The sequence below is a fragment of the Mastacembelus armatus genome, chromosome 4 (assembly GCF_900324485.2).
Source record: "Mastacembelus armatus chromosome 4, fMasArm1.2, whole genome shotgun sequence".
In the NCBI taxonomy this organism is placed as follows: Eukaryota; Metazoa; Chordata; class Actinopteri; order Synbranchiformes; family Mastacembelidae; genus Mastacembelus; species Mastacembelus armatus.
The window spans coordinates 17,221,424-17,239,088 of NC_046636.1; the positions used below are offsets into that span (position 1 = coordinate 17,221,424).

The 17,665-nt window shown below is 37.1% G+C and overlaps 1 protein-coding gene across 1 annotated transcript in view; it reads left to right on the forward strand.

The window, feature by feature from the left end:
* naaladl2 (N-acetylated alpha-linked acidic dipeptidase like 2) overlaps positions 1–17,665 on the forward strand; it is a 425,480-nt gene that overhangs the window by 385,442 nt on the left and 22,373 nt on the right. Inside the window, exons 14-15 of the mRNA XM_026305607.1 lie at positions 2,247–2,340; positions 13,702–13,900. Of these exons, the coding sequence (XP_026161392.1) occupies positions 2,247–2,340; positions 13,702–13,900 (293 nt within the window). The remainder of the gene's footprint in view (positions 1–2,246; positions 2,341–13,701; positions 13,901–17,665) is intronic.

Genomic DNA, 17,665 nt, shown 5'->3' on the forward strand with positions numbered 1-17,665 from the left:
TATTTTAAATATGTAAAAAAAGTTTTTTATATTTATCATTTTTTGTGATATCTGTTTACAAAATGACATGAATTTTGGTTGGCAATGTTAAATCTGATTATTATTTTTTTTTTCTTTTATCACTTGCACTGTGGTATGTTGCAAACTTTTAAATTATCACTGTGAAAAGTTGTTTTGCTGAATGCACAAGTCACGGATTTACAGTACGTTTACATATCCAACAGACAGAGCAATTTTATCTTTGACTTGGAGTTCCAACAACCTGATGTATGCAAATCCAATATTCCCTCTTTTAACTTTCTGTTGCTTTGTTTCTCTCAGCAATTCATTTCAAATTACACATATCCATTTCATCCACTGTGAACACAGAAATATGTTTTGGGGAGATAGATATTAGCTATATAGAGTGAAATTATTCATAAAATTTTCCCCAGCCAAGGAAACCAGGAAAAAGAGATTTTTGTGTAAGCATCAATGGTAAGCCTAAATAGCTACATATTGGTACTACTGGATTCTCATATGCACCCTAACTGTATTACTAGTTCCTGAGTTTATGGCCCAACTTTCTAGCAAGCGCCATTCAAATCTCTTTCAATTGTGAACAAAAACACACTCCTTGGTGAAGGTTAAAAGACTGCAATAATACATTTAATCTTATGTGCCTTCTTGGTTTTGTGGAGATATTTGCTGCTTATCTTTTACTTCACAAAAGTACATTTATGGCAAAATAAATGCAAGATCTCCCTTTTTTTTACATAGGAGTTAAGAAAAAGTTAGAAAAAGAGACCATAGAGAGTGAGGTCTCAGAACTCTACATTGGAGAAACCAAACAACCACTTAACAGGAGAATGGCCCAGCACAGAAGGAGCAGCTCCTCAGGACCAGAATCAGCTATACACCTCCATTTAAAAAACACAGGCCACTCATTTGCAGACAAGGATGTACATATTTTGGACAGAGAAGATAGGTGGTTTGAGAGAGGAGTCAGAGAAGCCATATATGTTCAAGTTGGAAAACCCTCTAATGGAGGGTATGGAGGGCTCAGACATAACTTATCCTCAACCTACCAGGCTGCCCTTTCATCTATTCCCAGGAAGTAACACATCAAATGTTTTGCCACAAGAGTTGACCATTAGATCCTAACGACCCTCACCTGAGCTTACTTCTGTTTTTTACCTAACAAGCCTAGTCAGTCCAGGTGTGAAGAGAAAACAACTTGGAGGATAAATATTGAACTTCCCCAACTTCCCTTTAGACTGAAGAAGCCACTTGATTTGTAGTGAAATGTTTCAAACTACAAACTAGAAGTCCAGTTGCCATCCCTCAGCTTCTGGAAGACTTCACCTGGACGATTGAGAATCTTCACAGATACAGTTTTCTTGTAGTGCAGGGTGTATTTCCTGTGAGAGCAGTTATGATTATATGCAGAGTAGTTGGTTAGCACATTGAGCCATAATAATCTAATTCAAACCCTTGCCAAGTCCTCTACCTGCTAAGAGAAAGGCTGAATCAGTCGGTCTGTTTGCATCAAGATGACAGACACTTCACTGTGAGAGCAGAGCCAGACAGACGTTCTCTGTGATTTGGATGGTGCCTCTCAGTATGGTGTGCCAGAACAACAGGGATGTCCATAAATGTTTGCTCACACTGCAGCCAAAGGTGGCTCAATTATTTATTTTTCCCTAACATTACAGCTGTTGTCTAATCAGTATAAAAAGCGAAATATTGCACGGAGTGTCAGCTTTTCAGTTTACAATCTGGAACACTAAGGTGTGTGGTGCAGAATCTGATCTGAGGCCTGCGGTGACAGGGGAAACAAAACACAATCTGAATGATTGAATTGTTACATCTCCCTAAGTACCAATCACAATCCAAAGGTACATAACTGAAATGTGTTGAAAACAAGCAGGAGAAGTTTAGGCATAAAAACTGACATAATGTCTTTTGTTATTGTTACTGTAGTACAAATTTATTTGGGAAACTGTTATCAATTTGTATTGCTGTTATGGGTTACATCCTTGATGGAGAAGCACCATTGAAGAAGAACAAAAAACTGAGTACCAATTCAAAGTATGCTTGGCTTGTACAGCTTTGATAAATAAGATAGAAATGCACTAAACTCCAGAAGACAAAAATTGTACCCATACATGGATGTAATAAAAATATAAGCAAGAAAAAACATTTACTGTAAGAAAAAAATGCAATAAATATGTCTATTTTTGTGTTTGTGTTTTGTGTTTCTACAGATGACAGCAGAAGCCATTCTCCGCCTGGTCAATGATCCTGTGCTGCCATTCTATCCTCTGGACATTGCCTTGGATGTACAAAATAAACTCAAAGGTACCAGTAATGTGTAGCTCATTGTGACAATAGACAACACATGGAATCAGGCATATTTACATATATAAGTGTTTTTTTTAAGTGGCCATGCAGAACATGGGACTCTTTCTCATGAACCGTGGTGTTTGTGGGTCACTGAGTGTTTATTGTGAGGTGTTGTTGGCCAGCATTCCTGGAGGAGGCCAAGGATACTGCTGGTGAACTGGTGCAAGCTGGTGAACTTAGTAAACAACTGAGCAAAAGGGGATAAAGATCAAACCAGATCTTTGGAGTTATAATTACAAGTTTGCCAGAAATATGATTCCAAATTAGTAGTTCAGTGGTTGACACTGTCACCTCACTAGAAGAAGGTTATGAGTTTGAATCCCATTCCTGAGTTTTCACTGTCTGTGTGGGATTTCTCCCACAGTCCAGATATGCAGGAATTGACAGGACTTATTGGTAGAGCCAATGGAGGGATGGATAATTCCAAATTCCAAACATTGCTCTTTGTCTGCTGTCTGTGTAAATAGGCTAACATTGTTAATGTTTCAACCATATTAACTTTATTGTGTTAAACAGTTTGAATTGCCCAGGTGGTCAAGTCATATTACAACTTGGGTTTTATTTCCAGATATGAATTATTACGAAAGTAATTGCTGAGATCTTAAATTGCAGTGCATTGAGCCAATGGGCCAAAAACACTAGCATTAGGTAGTTGCTAAGGGTGGACAGTTTTACCAGGACAGATACCACTTCATATGGAAATGAAACTAAAAAGAAGAGCATCCATATTGTTGCAAAAAAAAAAAAAAAAAAAATCACTGCTAACAACTACATCAGGTCAAAACGAAACCTGAAATCTGACCTACAAGCTGTCATGGATATATATTACAAAGAGCTTCGATTGTACTTACTATTCACTTTGTGCAATCATCTAACAGCTTCTGTTTTTGTCACCATGTGCCCAGGTCTTTGAGAAGACCTTTTCCACAGCAGACTTATTTCATGGATTTTATTCACTGACTCACTTTCATCGAGTATCACAGGATAAACCATGACAGAGACACAAAGCAGAATACCATGACTCTGAAACTAGATCATTTAAATTCAGTCATATTAATGACATTACCCTCTTCTGTAGACTTTGTGTTTGACTGGTGAGCACAAACATGGAATATAACTGCAACAACACATTGTGACCCACCAGGGTGTAACATGTTTTTAGACATTTTTACAGATTGTGATGTACTTGCATATAAGGTAATTTGAAAGATGTGAAAAGATGCATTTCCAGGGTTTTCACAGTGATATATTATGTGCTCTGCAACATAAAAATATGCAAAAATATGAGATTTAAACAGAAAAGCATGTTAAAGCAAGGGACCAGGAATATATTATATCAATGAGTGTCCTGTCAAAGATAGGTGTAGGTGTGTGTGTGTGTGTGTGTGTGTGTGCGTGCGTGCGTGCGTGCGTGCATGCATGTATGTCTCTGTGTGTGTGTTCAGTGGCTCCTGTCTTTGACTTTTATGTTGAGCTATAGCTGAGCTATCTGCACTACACTGTCCAGCCAGCCAGTTCGTACATCAATCCCTAATACACGCAAATATGAGAACACATATTTTTTACACACACAGAGAAAGCAAAATGACATCATGTCTATGAAGATTCTCAGTCGTCCAGGTGAAGTTTTCTAGAAACTTAGTCATGGCAACTGGAGGTTTACTTTGTAGGTCGAAATGTTTCACCACTAATCAAGTGGCTTCTTCAGTCTGAGAAAAAGCTGGTAGGAAACTCAAATTTATCTTTCAGGTTAGTTTCACTCCACCTCTAGCTTGAATAGGCTCATTAGGTGGACTATGGGCCAAGAGTTGTTAGAGTTGTTCCCACAGACTGAAGAAATTACACGCATGAGTGGTGAAACGTTTCGACCTAAGTTGCTATGACTCAGCTTATAGAAAATGACATCACACACACAGAAACACACACATTAATCCAAACTGTGTACAAATCCTCAAATGTGCAAAAGATACTTTCCTCAAATGTTTTACATATGCACACACACACACACACACACATACAAGCACAGTCATGCACTGCCTTTTCCCAACACTTTCTCCCACATAAGAATGATTTAGTGTTGATTCATCTGTTGAGCTGAACATATCGATCTCTCCTTTCATGATTCCTCAGCACAGTGACCTTGATTCCTGCATTATAAAATTCTCTAGCTTCTTCGCCTCTTCTTAAGTCTTTAAGTCTCTTTATTTCTTTTTTCTGCCATCCTTTCACCCTTTTCCTTTCACTCTCTCGTCTTCCTCTTTTTTTCTACTGTAGTGTCCCCGGACATGCCCTTGCTTGTTTCTGCACTGCATTCTAATCTATTCAGTAAATTGGCAATGAAGAAATTAAAGCAACAGTGCTAGCTGCTGAGCCACTATAATACCCAGAGGTACAAATGAAATCAGTTACACTAGAACAATAAATACGATGCAGTGATAAATTCAGGCTAAAGTCCCACCTACCTGGTCAAGTGATTACTTTCACTTGCTGTTACCACCCAGCTGTATCGTATATAGTGTATAATTTATCACGTGTGGGTGTGTTCAGGGTGTGGTTATAGGACCTGTCTGACATCGTGTGCAGAGTTCCCTCAGTCATCCCCGCCTCCTCATCTAGAGCAGCTGGATGTTTGCAATCAAGTCTCATTGTGGTATAAAACCCTTCTCAGTGTTGAGCTTGGAGTGGCTATGAATTAATCTGTGCTGTCTGCCTCTATTTGCTGTGGCTTGCAGGCACAATTGTTTTATTGTTGTTACAATTGTGCGTGTTTTGTGACCTATTGTAATTGCTTGGACCAAGGTTACTTTGTTAGTTCTATTGGCTTGCCTCTGATGGTATTTTGGATATATTTGTTTTCCTTGTTTCTTTTTTTTTCCCACTGACCTCTAGTTTTGATATTGGAGGGGTTGCTTAGGCCTGTCATTGGACTTTTTGTCCAGCCTGGATTGTTTTTAGTTGTGCTTTTGTTGTTTGCTTTTGTATTTTATATATTATTTTGTTTCATTGTTGTCCTTGTTTGGCTCCATCATAATTAAAATTGGTTTTGTAAGCTTTTACTCTCTCTCTCCACCGCCTCCTCCAGTCTTGACCTGACTTTCTGTACATTTATGAAATTTAAGCAATAAATGTTCACAGAATGTCATCAGTGGCAGCTCTAATATTGCATTACAATACAACAGGATCTTTGTTAAACATTTAAATAATTATAATAATGATTATATAAGAATATAATGCCCCCTAGTTATAATATAATAGTTATAACTTATCTCTGTGCACTGTGTGTTTCTTGAGGCTCCACTTTGACTAGGGGAATTTAAACAGGGTATTGGGTTTGGGGAATAACATAACATATCAAATCATTTTAAAGTTAAATTAAACATGGACTGTCAATATAGGTACATTCTAAATTTGGGAAAGTGCTCTTCAGTGCACAAGGAGCAGCTACATAAAGTGATTTACATATTTATCACCCGAAATGTGCAACTTGCATAGTAAGAAGCACACATCTTTTTAGTCAAGGTCTGAACTGAACCCTGTGTAAATTTCCATTGTCAAATATTCAGCAGTTAACATGCTGTACATCCTCTCAGGCCTTCTCAGCCAAAATCAGCTTATTCAGTCATAGTCTCAGAGTGTGCAAAGGCTCTGTCCTTGAATATTAAGATGACCTTTAAGGATGCACAACAAAGGCTTTGATTCATTTAGCCTGCATGCTATCTTCACTTACAAATTCAGAAAGAAACTAATTGTAATATGCACTAAAGATAATCCACAAGTACAGTTGACAAACAGCACGATTTATAAATATTCATTTTATAATAAAGTTGCTCTTTAACACATTTGTTGTGGATTTAAAATATGTAAATATACAGCACAGAATGAATGGTTTATGCTTGTGATAAATCTATCTACCAACATCTATAAATCATTTGCACACTCACATCAGTGATTGAAAGGGACAGAGAAAGAGCAACACTCTCTATTACATGTACTGTAGCTCCAACTTCAAGTCATTCATTGTACTACTAAAGCAATCACTCAGTAGCTGAGGTTCACTGGCTCTATCTAAGCATGTAAGCACCTTCCCATTAAGGTCTAGATTGAATGGTTATGCTTCCCTGTCTGAGACTAATGGACAGATTATAACCAGAGAGAGATGACTGATTATTCTACTGGCCTGTAGCCTCTTTTAGTTTTTTTTTTCAGTGCTTTGTCCCTCATTGTACCCCTTTGTCTTTTTCCTTGGTTTCTCCCCTCTATCAAGTCAGCTCCAAGGTTGGCAAAGGAGCTACACCTACTTGGTTTCTTTGCACATTAGTACTAAGTTAAAATGATGCTACAAGGTAGTGTCATTTGATCAAGGCTAAAGGCCTAATTATACAGAATTATACCATCAATCACAATAACACAGGTAATTGTTATTGATAAGAGAATAATGGAAGAGCCTGCCAGTATAACACAATACAACAGCAGAATCACCCATATGGAAACAAAGTATATCTGACTTTTTTATGTATTAAATTTTCTATTGTTATTTTTGCCCTGTCATGCTATCTCCCCATATGGGAGAGTGTTATCCAACTCTTCTGTAATTGGTCTGGTTCAACAATCTAATACAATCATACAATACAATACAATCAATACAATCATATGGACCACAACCACCTCACAATTGGACACATTCATCATGTGTTAATTTTTTATTTTTCCTGTCCACATCAATAATGTGCAGTTGCCAGTGCCCACTGAAGATCCGGACATCATGCTGTTACATTTTCTGAGAGCTCTGTGCAGCATGCACATCTGTCATGTGGCTGCTGCCTCAAGTTTGTAATGAAATCATGATTTTTGATGGTTATCTATTCTAGTCAGACACAAGGGCAAAAAACAAAAATATTCAACACATACATCATATGATGTATAACGTAAGCTTGTTTATGGAATTGTAGATGGACACAGTTGAGCTCCTGTTTTCAATGTCAAGGGTGAGCTTTCAAACTCAAAGCTGAAAGCAATCTGCAGCCAGTAACAGAAACAATAAGCTGAGAAGAAATTATATCTCATCTGGAATTTAGTTTTGTTTTTTTAACTATAGCTGTGTATCATTTTTAGCCTTGTGTTATGAATTAAGGTTACTGGGAAACCTGCTTTATTTTACTGACTGCTTTATACTATACAAATGGACATCATGTCCTTACACTTCATCTCCAAGTGCCATTTTACTTATGCTTACATTTAGTTTTACTACTTCATCAGCTGTGTGTAATCAGAAAGAGGTTGCTTGACAGATTTTTTGGGGGGGGTCTTTATTGTGGTTATTAAAATGATATTAAATTTAATTCCAGGTGGCATTATAAACGTCTTAAACTTATAAATTTGTACTTTGTGAAACGTGCAGAAACTCTCAATGCTTTGTGTGAAGCAGCTCCTGTTCAACCAGAAAACAGGTGGGGGAGAGCTTTTAACTCCACTGGTTAAAAATACAGTGTGGCACCAGATGGAGAGAAAGAAGAGGAGGAGGAAAAGGACAGTGAAATAAATACTTTCTGATATGTTTGTGTGTGTACGATAACGAATAGTGTGGTGTGATAAATAATTCCTGGTGTGTGTTAAGACTGAATATTGGTTAGTTAATAGCAAATGGTTGCAGAGTAAAAGCTGGCATATAGACAGTAGAATAAGAACAACATATCATTTAATCAAAATAAAAATGCAACAAAGTGTGAGTTGATTGAACACCATTTCTCCAAAAGATATTCCTTCATCTGATGTTTTGATGATGTCTATCACATTGCTACAGGAAAAAATGTTATAACTGTTCAACTGGGTCGAGATGCTGTGACTGTGAAAGCCACAAAATAACCCTTTGTGCCCTATGGCTGGACCACTGTCATCCAGAGATAGGGACTTGATTCTAGGACACGAAGCAAGTCACACACACAGCAACTTGACTTGAGACTCGACTCAGACTTGATGTTTGGGACTAGTGAACAATGTTTATATATTTATTTATTTTGTTCTAGCATATTATGGAAATTTGTGACAAGTAGTGTCAAGTAATGTTTACTATTTTCTTCTTCTGGTAAATAAGTAGCAGGATAGATGTAGCAAAGACATATTGCTGCCCTCTATTGGTTGTCAGCACAACCCATTTGTGGTGCGCCTTGCCACATAAACTGCACATTGAATCCGTATCTTGAACATGGCCAACGTCCTGGCAAGTGCATTCCAGTTTGGTTATTATGACTTCATACAAAACCTGCACGGCAAGCTTTGTTAATTGCAACCGTGAGACTTGAGACTTGACTTTGACTTGTGCCCAGAGACTTGAGACTTGACTTGGACTTCCAAAAAATGACTTGTTAGCATCTCTGCTGTCATCTAGGATGAGACTACTCCCATCAGGATAGATGTTTCATCACAGAATTAAGCTGATCACTCAGAAAAACTATTTACGCTCAGTGATCCTTTCCTCTAAGGGGGCAAACAATGCCAACGAAATGCCCCCTCTAATTTTCACCTGTCTGGTCATAATGACAAACCCATAGAAAATTATAATCCAATTTTGCAGTTTCCCTCACTTAAAATGTTTGGGGTTTTTCTGTTTGTTTTTGCTTGCTACCTTTGCCAAAACCTTACCAATAATATGCCAGTGTGTACAGCCTATGCTGTTTTCTTGAAAAAAATCAGCAACTGCAAGTTTAACACAATAATTGAATCCAGTTAATCAATGTCAATTCATTAGCTGGAATAGCAACTTTAGTGGTGTTATGCAGTTGGAGTGGTTTACTAACAAGTGATGTCAAATAGCTTTTAAATTGAACGGATTTTATTATATTAGTGATTATTTTTAATTTTATTTATGCACTGTAGCGCTTATTCTTTCAGGGCCATTGTGCATTAAGTTTCTTTGAAGAGGGAGGGTTTTACAATTCTGTCAATCACAGTCTGTTTCTGATTGACTACTTGTTTGCAGCATTTTCCATAGCCAAAAAATGATACATATTAATAATGCAGTAAGTTTAAATACAGAAATTCTGAAGATCAGTCGTAGTGTTTTCATGTACTGTCAGTGGTCACTGTCTGTTCTCCAGCTGGAATATAGAGCACAGTCAAACACTAGCACTAGTCAAACCTAGATACCAATCTAAAAAAAAACGAGCATCTTTGGAGCCTTGGGATCTAATGCTAATGTGTTTGGTTTTTTTTTTCATTTTTGGTGCTGATAATTACAGTGTAAAGTACGAGATGACCCTGGCATTAGAACCTCATATACCCTGGCATGTGGAGAAATCCAAAGCTCAATAGGCCTGACATGCACAGTCATCAGTGCTAAGTTATAATTGCAGTGATTCAGTTGGAAGTAGCACAATGTATATTTATTTAAGTAGCACAAATATATATATTTTTATATGGCAAATCAGTCATGTTTTAGTGTCTTGTAAAGTGTCTTTGTAAGAAAGAGAGTCTAAAGAAACAGAGGCTTTTGACTCTCAACTCTATGGGCACACACAGATTTCCATATAAGTGCAATGGACTGGTGACCTGTCCAGGATGTACCCCTGCCTTTCACCTAAAGAGAGGTGGGATAGGCTCCAGCAGATCCCTGTGACCCTGGTTAGGAATAAGGGTATAGATAATGGATGGATGCATGGATTTCCATATAAATGTGTTTTATTGGTCCAAAATGTGATTATAGAAGTTCAAGGGGTGAAATCATGAACAAAGTACAGCTGTTCTTTAGTTCTTTACAGAAGTGAGTGTCAGTAGAATGTGAGTAAATGTGATCATAATTGTGGTAGCATACTGTAATACTGTGTTTGAATGTGACTAAGTGAGGGCACATGGGGTGTGTATTTTTATGTGTGTGTGTGTGTGTATGCTTGTGGGTCTGTATGTGTAGGCTACATACATGTGGATAGTGACATATTTTTGGGTTCTATTCAAAGATTAGTGTGAGTATTTTAGGTATGTGAAACAGTGATGTGTGTGGCTGCATGAATACAAATGTTTATGTATTTATGTGAATGTGTCAGTGTGTGTCTAGCAGCCCCCTGTGGCAGAGGACCAGTGATATTTAATGGATTCTTCACAGCCACTGTGGAGCACTGCAGTATTCATGACTAGCAGTCATGGAAGGTACTTAGATCAAACGACCAGGGCTAATTGAAACCCTGCAAAACCATTTGTTCATTTTTAATCACAATTCTCCTTTCTTTTGTTTTTTTTTTCAAATGGAACTGCCTTTGGTCTAGTTTGATCTGATAATTCTCCATTAATGTACCAAAGTGATTGTGCTCAATAGCAGGGCTCCCTTTGGTCCTCAACAGCAGTACCAAAGAACAGTAAAGTAGGCTATTGTCAGCTCTGGCAATTACACACTGTAAAAAAATTAAAAATGTATGCATCTACTGTACATTAATCAATTATTTCGTATGCCAGGCTGTCACTTCATCAAAGTCAATGTTGGATGTACAGTTTTGAGTTTTTTGTATCTCAATGACAGCCAAACAGCCACATTTGTTGGATAATTTGAAATATATTTCCCAAAAACATTTTAATGAGAACATTTTTTTACATTTCAGGTCCCAAAGACATGAGTAAATAATGAATACAAATACAAAAATGTATTGCATATATAAAAATTCATGTCAGGGAGGAGGAACATTTAATATTTCAAAGTATGTGTGCATGGTATAAAAATGCAAATGTTTTTACTTCCCCTGGCCATTGTGCCTAAATCACTCTCTTGAGAAGAAGAGAGCAGCAAAGAGATCTTGAGAACCTACATCATCACAGATTACTTCTCACATTTGATTATGCCAAAAATAATTTACACTATATCTCCTGGTTAATGAATTATTGATACTGCATGTGCTATAAATAGGACATCTGTGTGCAATGACCATGTGTGAGAATGACAGCGCTGGTACTGGATCTCTCCGTTGCTAGTAGATGAATTGTGCAGGGTGGAGCAGAGGTATTCATATGCAAGCAGGTGATTTGGAGTGCATCTACACTGATCTATGACTGTTGGTGGGATTAGGAAGGGGACTGGTGCATGTGAGAGGATATAAAGAATGAATGGATAATGGCAACCCACTTGTTGCCATACAGCAAAAATATTATATAAATAGACATAATTTTATATTTTTCACCTTTAAACCACAAAGACAGAATAGCAATACATTTTTAAGGTGTTTTCCTACATAGTTTCTGATTCAGATACACATCACTATAGCAGAATAATAACAATCAACCAGCTATAATATTCATAAACATATGTAAATGTTGGTGTACTAACTAAATGAAAATATTCTGTCTGAACATCACCACAAAGACCTTTTGTTTATGCTCTCTCCTCTGCCATAGTTATTGCATGAGGCCAAATCCCAACTGTATACCAAATACACACTCACACCAGTTCCCGTGTGTCAAACCATATGATGGATTACAACAATCAAACAATATTTCATGAGTCCCAGCTGGCTGCGAGGAGCCGAAGCTGTTTAAATTTGTAGGAGAGAACAGTCGTCTTTGTCTATTTTTGTCCCCACTGTCTTGTCCTATCCTCTGAGATGAGTCACGGCAGCATACTGTTATACACTTTAATACAAAGAAACGCACCTGACCGTATATGGAAATTATTATTTTATAGTCTCCTTTTTGATTAGATAAAACAGTATATATAATCCTAGAGAAATTTGAACCTCTTGTGATCTTACACAAGCAACAAACATAACTCAAAATACCACAGTTTTCTAATTGCAGAATGTGTATTATAAGCACCTATAAGTATTATAACTGTTTGCTAAGAACATTCTAGTTCTTCACTTAAAACATGCCCAAATAATCAATTATGGCAGGGTTAATTATTCTATAACTACTACATGTCCAACCTTCATGGTATTTTGGCTTAGTTTTAGTTTTCATGCATATTAATTAATTGATGTACTGTCAGAGATATATAAAACATTTTAACAAGTAGGCGGATTGTTATTATGTATAAATATGGAAATTGATTAAGTTAAATAAGCACTTGAAATCAAAACAAGCCAAAAGATTCTCAATTTTATCAGAGTTGCTGTCAAAATCAGTAGTAGTTGAGGTCCAACACCAAAGTTTATTTTAATGAGCCCATATCTTTGATGTACCTTTTAACATTTTTAAGATCATTTAGTCTAGCCTACTGATAGCAGTATCTGCTGCACAGTATGTGTGATGGGATGCAGCCAATGCACCACTGCCCGGATCTCTACACTTATGCATTCCTTTGTTTTCATTTTCATAGCTCGAATAATATCCCTCTCAGGTTAGTAAAGTTGTTTAAATCTTGAGTCTTCAATTTGTTTTTGAAATTATCACTAATTAAGTAAGTATGTAAATAAATATTTATTTATTGATCACTCAGAAATGTACTGTTTAAGTATAAAGTACAGCAGTTTAAAACTGTGAATGACAATGACATTCTCATTGTCAAATATAGTATATTTTCTAGTATAGTATATTGATATCACATTACCCCCATTATAATTGCATTCATTTCTGACTAACTGAATGTAAAACATTTACAGCCACAACGGGGCATGAACATTTTTAACATTTTAAATTGTCATACAGACAATAACACAAGAGATTTTAGTCTTTCCAACACAAGTATAATGGATTGAGCCTAATATTGATAAACACAAGAATAACAAACTAATTAACTACAATGTAATGCAAATTGATTTGTAGCTCCATGTGTAATGTAAATGGTAAAACAATCCGGCATTGTGTTGACAGGCTAATGTGGATAGCATTGTGCTGTAGTTGTGTGCATGTGTGTGTGTGTGTGTGTGTGTGTGTGTGTGTAGGCCAATGGAGTAAATAGATCAGTAGTTGGAGGTATAAAAGGACGAGAGGGTCTGTTTAATTTAGTACATTGACTGGTGCATGGTGGTATGGGAGTTGAAAAAGAGGAATGGGAGGAAAGTTTAAAATTATGTCCAGAGTTGGTGTGTACATAAGCCTCATATTATTCACAGTGTGGACCAAAACCTGTTTATACACTCACACTGTGAGGGTTCAGCTTCCCTCGAGATGCTACCTTAATAATTTTATGACGTATTTCCTAATACTTTCATGTCCATTATCTTACCAGCTTCTCTTGGCAGGGTTGAATGGGGCCAATCATCATTTTCCACAGACTTCCTCCTTTGCTCATGTAATTGCTAAGGCCTCCAGAGGTTACCAAGCATGTAATAAGCTGCTGGTAGAGTCATCTTTATATCAGTTATTTGTCTAACTTTGTTTTTTTCCTTTTCATGTGTTTAGACAAGAGTGTAGTATCTCCACCCATGCTATCCTCAGCCTCCTCTCTGAGAGACCATGCAGCTTTCTTCCAGTCAGAAACTATGCGGCCAGCAAATGATCCTAAAGAACGTGACCCCTCCCACGTGAGGATGTTGAATGATGTGCTACGTGACCTGGAGAAGAGCTTCATCGTCCCACATACACCGCCTGGAATATATCGGTAGGTGAGAAGTTACTGTCTAAGAGTTGCAACAGTGGTCTGTGGATAAAAGGTAATGGGTATACTCAGGGACTCACTAACTTCAGAAAATCTTAAAGTGCATGGAAATATATCCAAGAATGCAAGACCTTACTATCTTGAATATAAAGTCCCTTCTAACTATTTGTTTCTATGTTTTTCTGCTGAAGAAATATACAGGTCATGCAGACTGTGGTTTTATGATCTACAGTTTTTTATACTGCTGAAATGTGTCATGTTTTAATATGAAAAGGTTTTAAATCTAAAATTACTTAAATTGCAGCCAATCTGAACAAATTTCATATTTGACAATTTTCATTTTTCATCTAATCAGGGAGCCCTTCTTCTCCACTGTTCTCCTGCCTCACTATAAACTTCATCCTCTTGCGTGTACAGGCTCTCTTCGACTTTCTGAAACTGTTGAGACTTTAAATTTGTTGGCAGACTAAAATTCCAGCATTACATAACATTTATTAAAGATCCCCTGCTACATGAAAACTGTATGCTCACTGTTAAAGTTGACTTTCTGAATAGCCTTTGTTCACACATTGCTACACTTGCTTGTGTGTTACTGCTAATCAGGAGATTTATTGGAGTCCCTTGAAATGTGTGTTGTTCTGCGTAGTTGTGGACATTGCTGTTCTTGTGTATATGCTTGTGCATAAAATATAAACAAAATTGGATCAGTTTCAACAAGCATTGCACTTCACAGGAGTCCTATTAATGGTTAACAACTCTACAGGGTACTTTTAAAAACAATTTCTTTTATGGCATGTTTTGCTGTTTTCATAGCAACACATTATGAGCATCAGTGTGTCAAATCAAAGTCAAAGGATTAGTCTTAGCTTGGATTTAAACATTTCAACAATTGGGGAAGATCTGACAGTTAGGGGTAAACTATTCCACAGTCTGGGAGTGGGCATTTAAAAGGCTTGGTCCCCTTAAGGTTTGTAATGTGAGATTAGAAAAAAATGAGTTGCTGATTAGAAGATGGAAGGGGTCTGAATCTATGTAGAATGTGAGATGAGATCAGATGAGGGAAAAGTGATTTCTAGATATACAGGCATTTCAAAACAGTGGATCAAGAGCACAGGCCAAATCATTAGAGCATGTGCAAGACTTTTAGTTACTTATCACATGTTATTTTCTTAATAATACTGTTGTAATGTCTTTAATTACATTGCAGAAATACATATATGTATGCTTCTGTGTAATTAACCATTGTAGACTACAAATATTTTCACCTTTCAGAGACTACTTGGATATGCAGAAATATTGGCTATTCTGGCCTCTCGCAAGAACCTCCATTAGATGTTTAGGTCTGACTGTAAAACACTTGTCAAGCATAAGAATTATAATGCCACAATGCAAATAAATTTAAAGCCAATCTTTATGCAAAAATCTCACTTACACCACAGAAAGGGAGGTTTAACAGTGTAACATTGCACTGTCGATTTTAAATTAGCTCTTCCAAATTAATATTTTATAGTCAACTTTTTCAATCAACGTGTCATTCCTCAGAAACAGCGGTGTATCGCTGGTTGATGGGAAGGACAGTGAAGGCACAAAGTGTAGCACTGTTAAACCAACAGCTGAAGTTTGAGTCCAGCCTGAGTTCTGCTCTGGCAATAAAGTCAATTTTTATATTTATGTATTTTCTCTAACTTCATTAAGTATTGACGCAGTTGACGCAGTAGATATACAGTAACTTTTGTTACAGACAGGAGAAGTTAAAAGAAAAATTTGTATGCTGAATATATACTGGTCATTTACATTTGGTAGGCTGAACATTTTTACTGTTTTAGAGTCAGTAGGTGTATTTGTCAGGGTGGGGAAGGGGGGCTGAATGCCTGGATAAATAGACTACAAAATAAACATATTAGATAAGAATATATATAACAATATAATAAACGCATGGTCAATAAAAAAATCTTTTCTCTTAGTTGCATTGTTAGACTTGAAAGCAGAACTTTGCCTGCACCGTCAGGGGAGGGGAGTAATCTGGTGCTGCACATAAAGATGAATAAAGTATTTCAGTGTTAGCAGATGTAGATAAATCCTTTTCCCATGCATATTAAACAATGACATGACACTGTGTTAATGCTGATAAAACAAAGCCCTTGTGGTGAATCTATGAAAATATTTTATTGTAGTAACATGGGCTACTTAAAGCTGTGCTCTCTTGGCCATAACTGTTCAGTAATGAATTCAGAATCAATACTATTAAGACTATCAGTGTGGCAGTCGTGGCCCAACGGATAGGGAGTAGGACTTGTAACCTGAAAATCGCAGGTCCAAGTCTCAGGTCTGGCAGGAAATGTCGGTGGCACAGAGTGAATAGCCAGCGCCCTGTCCATCTTCAATACCACGACTGAGCAAGGCACCGGACCCCACTGCTCCGTGTGTGTGTTCACTGCTGTGTGTGTGCACTTGGGTGGGTTAAATGCAGAGCACAAATTCCGAGTATGGGTCACCATACTTGGCCATATAAGTCACTTTCACTTTCAATATCTATTTCTACTGACAGGTATGCTAGATTATGTGTAGATTATGCATTAGGCACATACAGGAGGAAAAAAGCCTCATCTCACCTGTAATGAAGTACCTTAACTGTAAACTGTAGAGCCACACACTCAGCTCTTGTGTTCATTTTGACCATCTCAATCTCAGACTGCAGCTTCAAGTGGGATCAAACTTTCAGGTCTGAAAGAAAGCATGGCATTTTTCCTCCACCAAACCTCCTCTGCAGTGCCTGGGTGTTACATTTGCTGTAGGAGAAAGCAGCATTATTCAATCAAATATGTTCCTTACAAAACGTAACTATGTTTGCAGTTTAGTTGCACAGAAATGTTTTAGGAAAGAGGGTTGACTGATTGTCCTCATGAAATCAAGCCAAAATTTCCAAAAGATTAAAGTAAAGTACCACATCATCCAGACACATTAATCACAGTCTACAGCAAAATCTGACCACAGGGCTTTTTTCTTCAAATATGCCTAGGCATTCATTAGTCTATTATGCACTATGGTCTGTGCATGTACACAGTGCTGAATGTGTGAGTGTAAGCTGAGCACCACCTACAGACATTATAGTGTAACATATGCCGTGCTGTGGAAGAAATGATGAACAGTTGCAGTGAAAGTGGCAACTTACCGCGGCAGAGTGACACTTTGAACTATACCATGTGATATGCAAGGTAATGTAACAGTATATAATTATATATGTTGAGTGAGAGCTCTACTTCTCATCCTACAGTGTACTGTATAATTGATCATTTTTATAAATATTTAAATTGTTTGGAAATTATTTATTAACTTTCACAAAATGTGCAGAGGAGCAAAGGATTCAATTTTGGTCCCAAAAGTGAGCATTTCATTTACAAGAACTAGGACCAAATTTGATTGCTTCAAACAGAAATAAATGAAGGTTACAGGGTTGAATGACCTCTGATTACTGACCCAGTGCTTAAGTAACATAAATATTGCATAAATGTTCTTAAACTACAGAACTGAATTCATTCCAAAAGCCTGTTTCTGACTGAAGCACCAACCCTTTCAAAATGCACAGAACCATGAATTTTGAGCCTCTTTTCCAAGTATTTAGCTTCTACCAGCTGTTCTGAAGTGCACAGTTGACTCTGTCCAGGCTCTTTTGTGTGGCTATGTTTGTGGAGTTGCTGTTAGTTGAATCCCCTGAGACAGGCACTAATGGAAAAAAGAAAAAATCATATAATTTCTCTCAAATTTGGT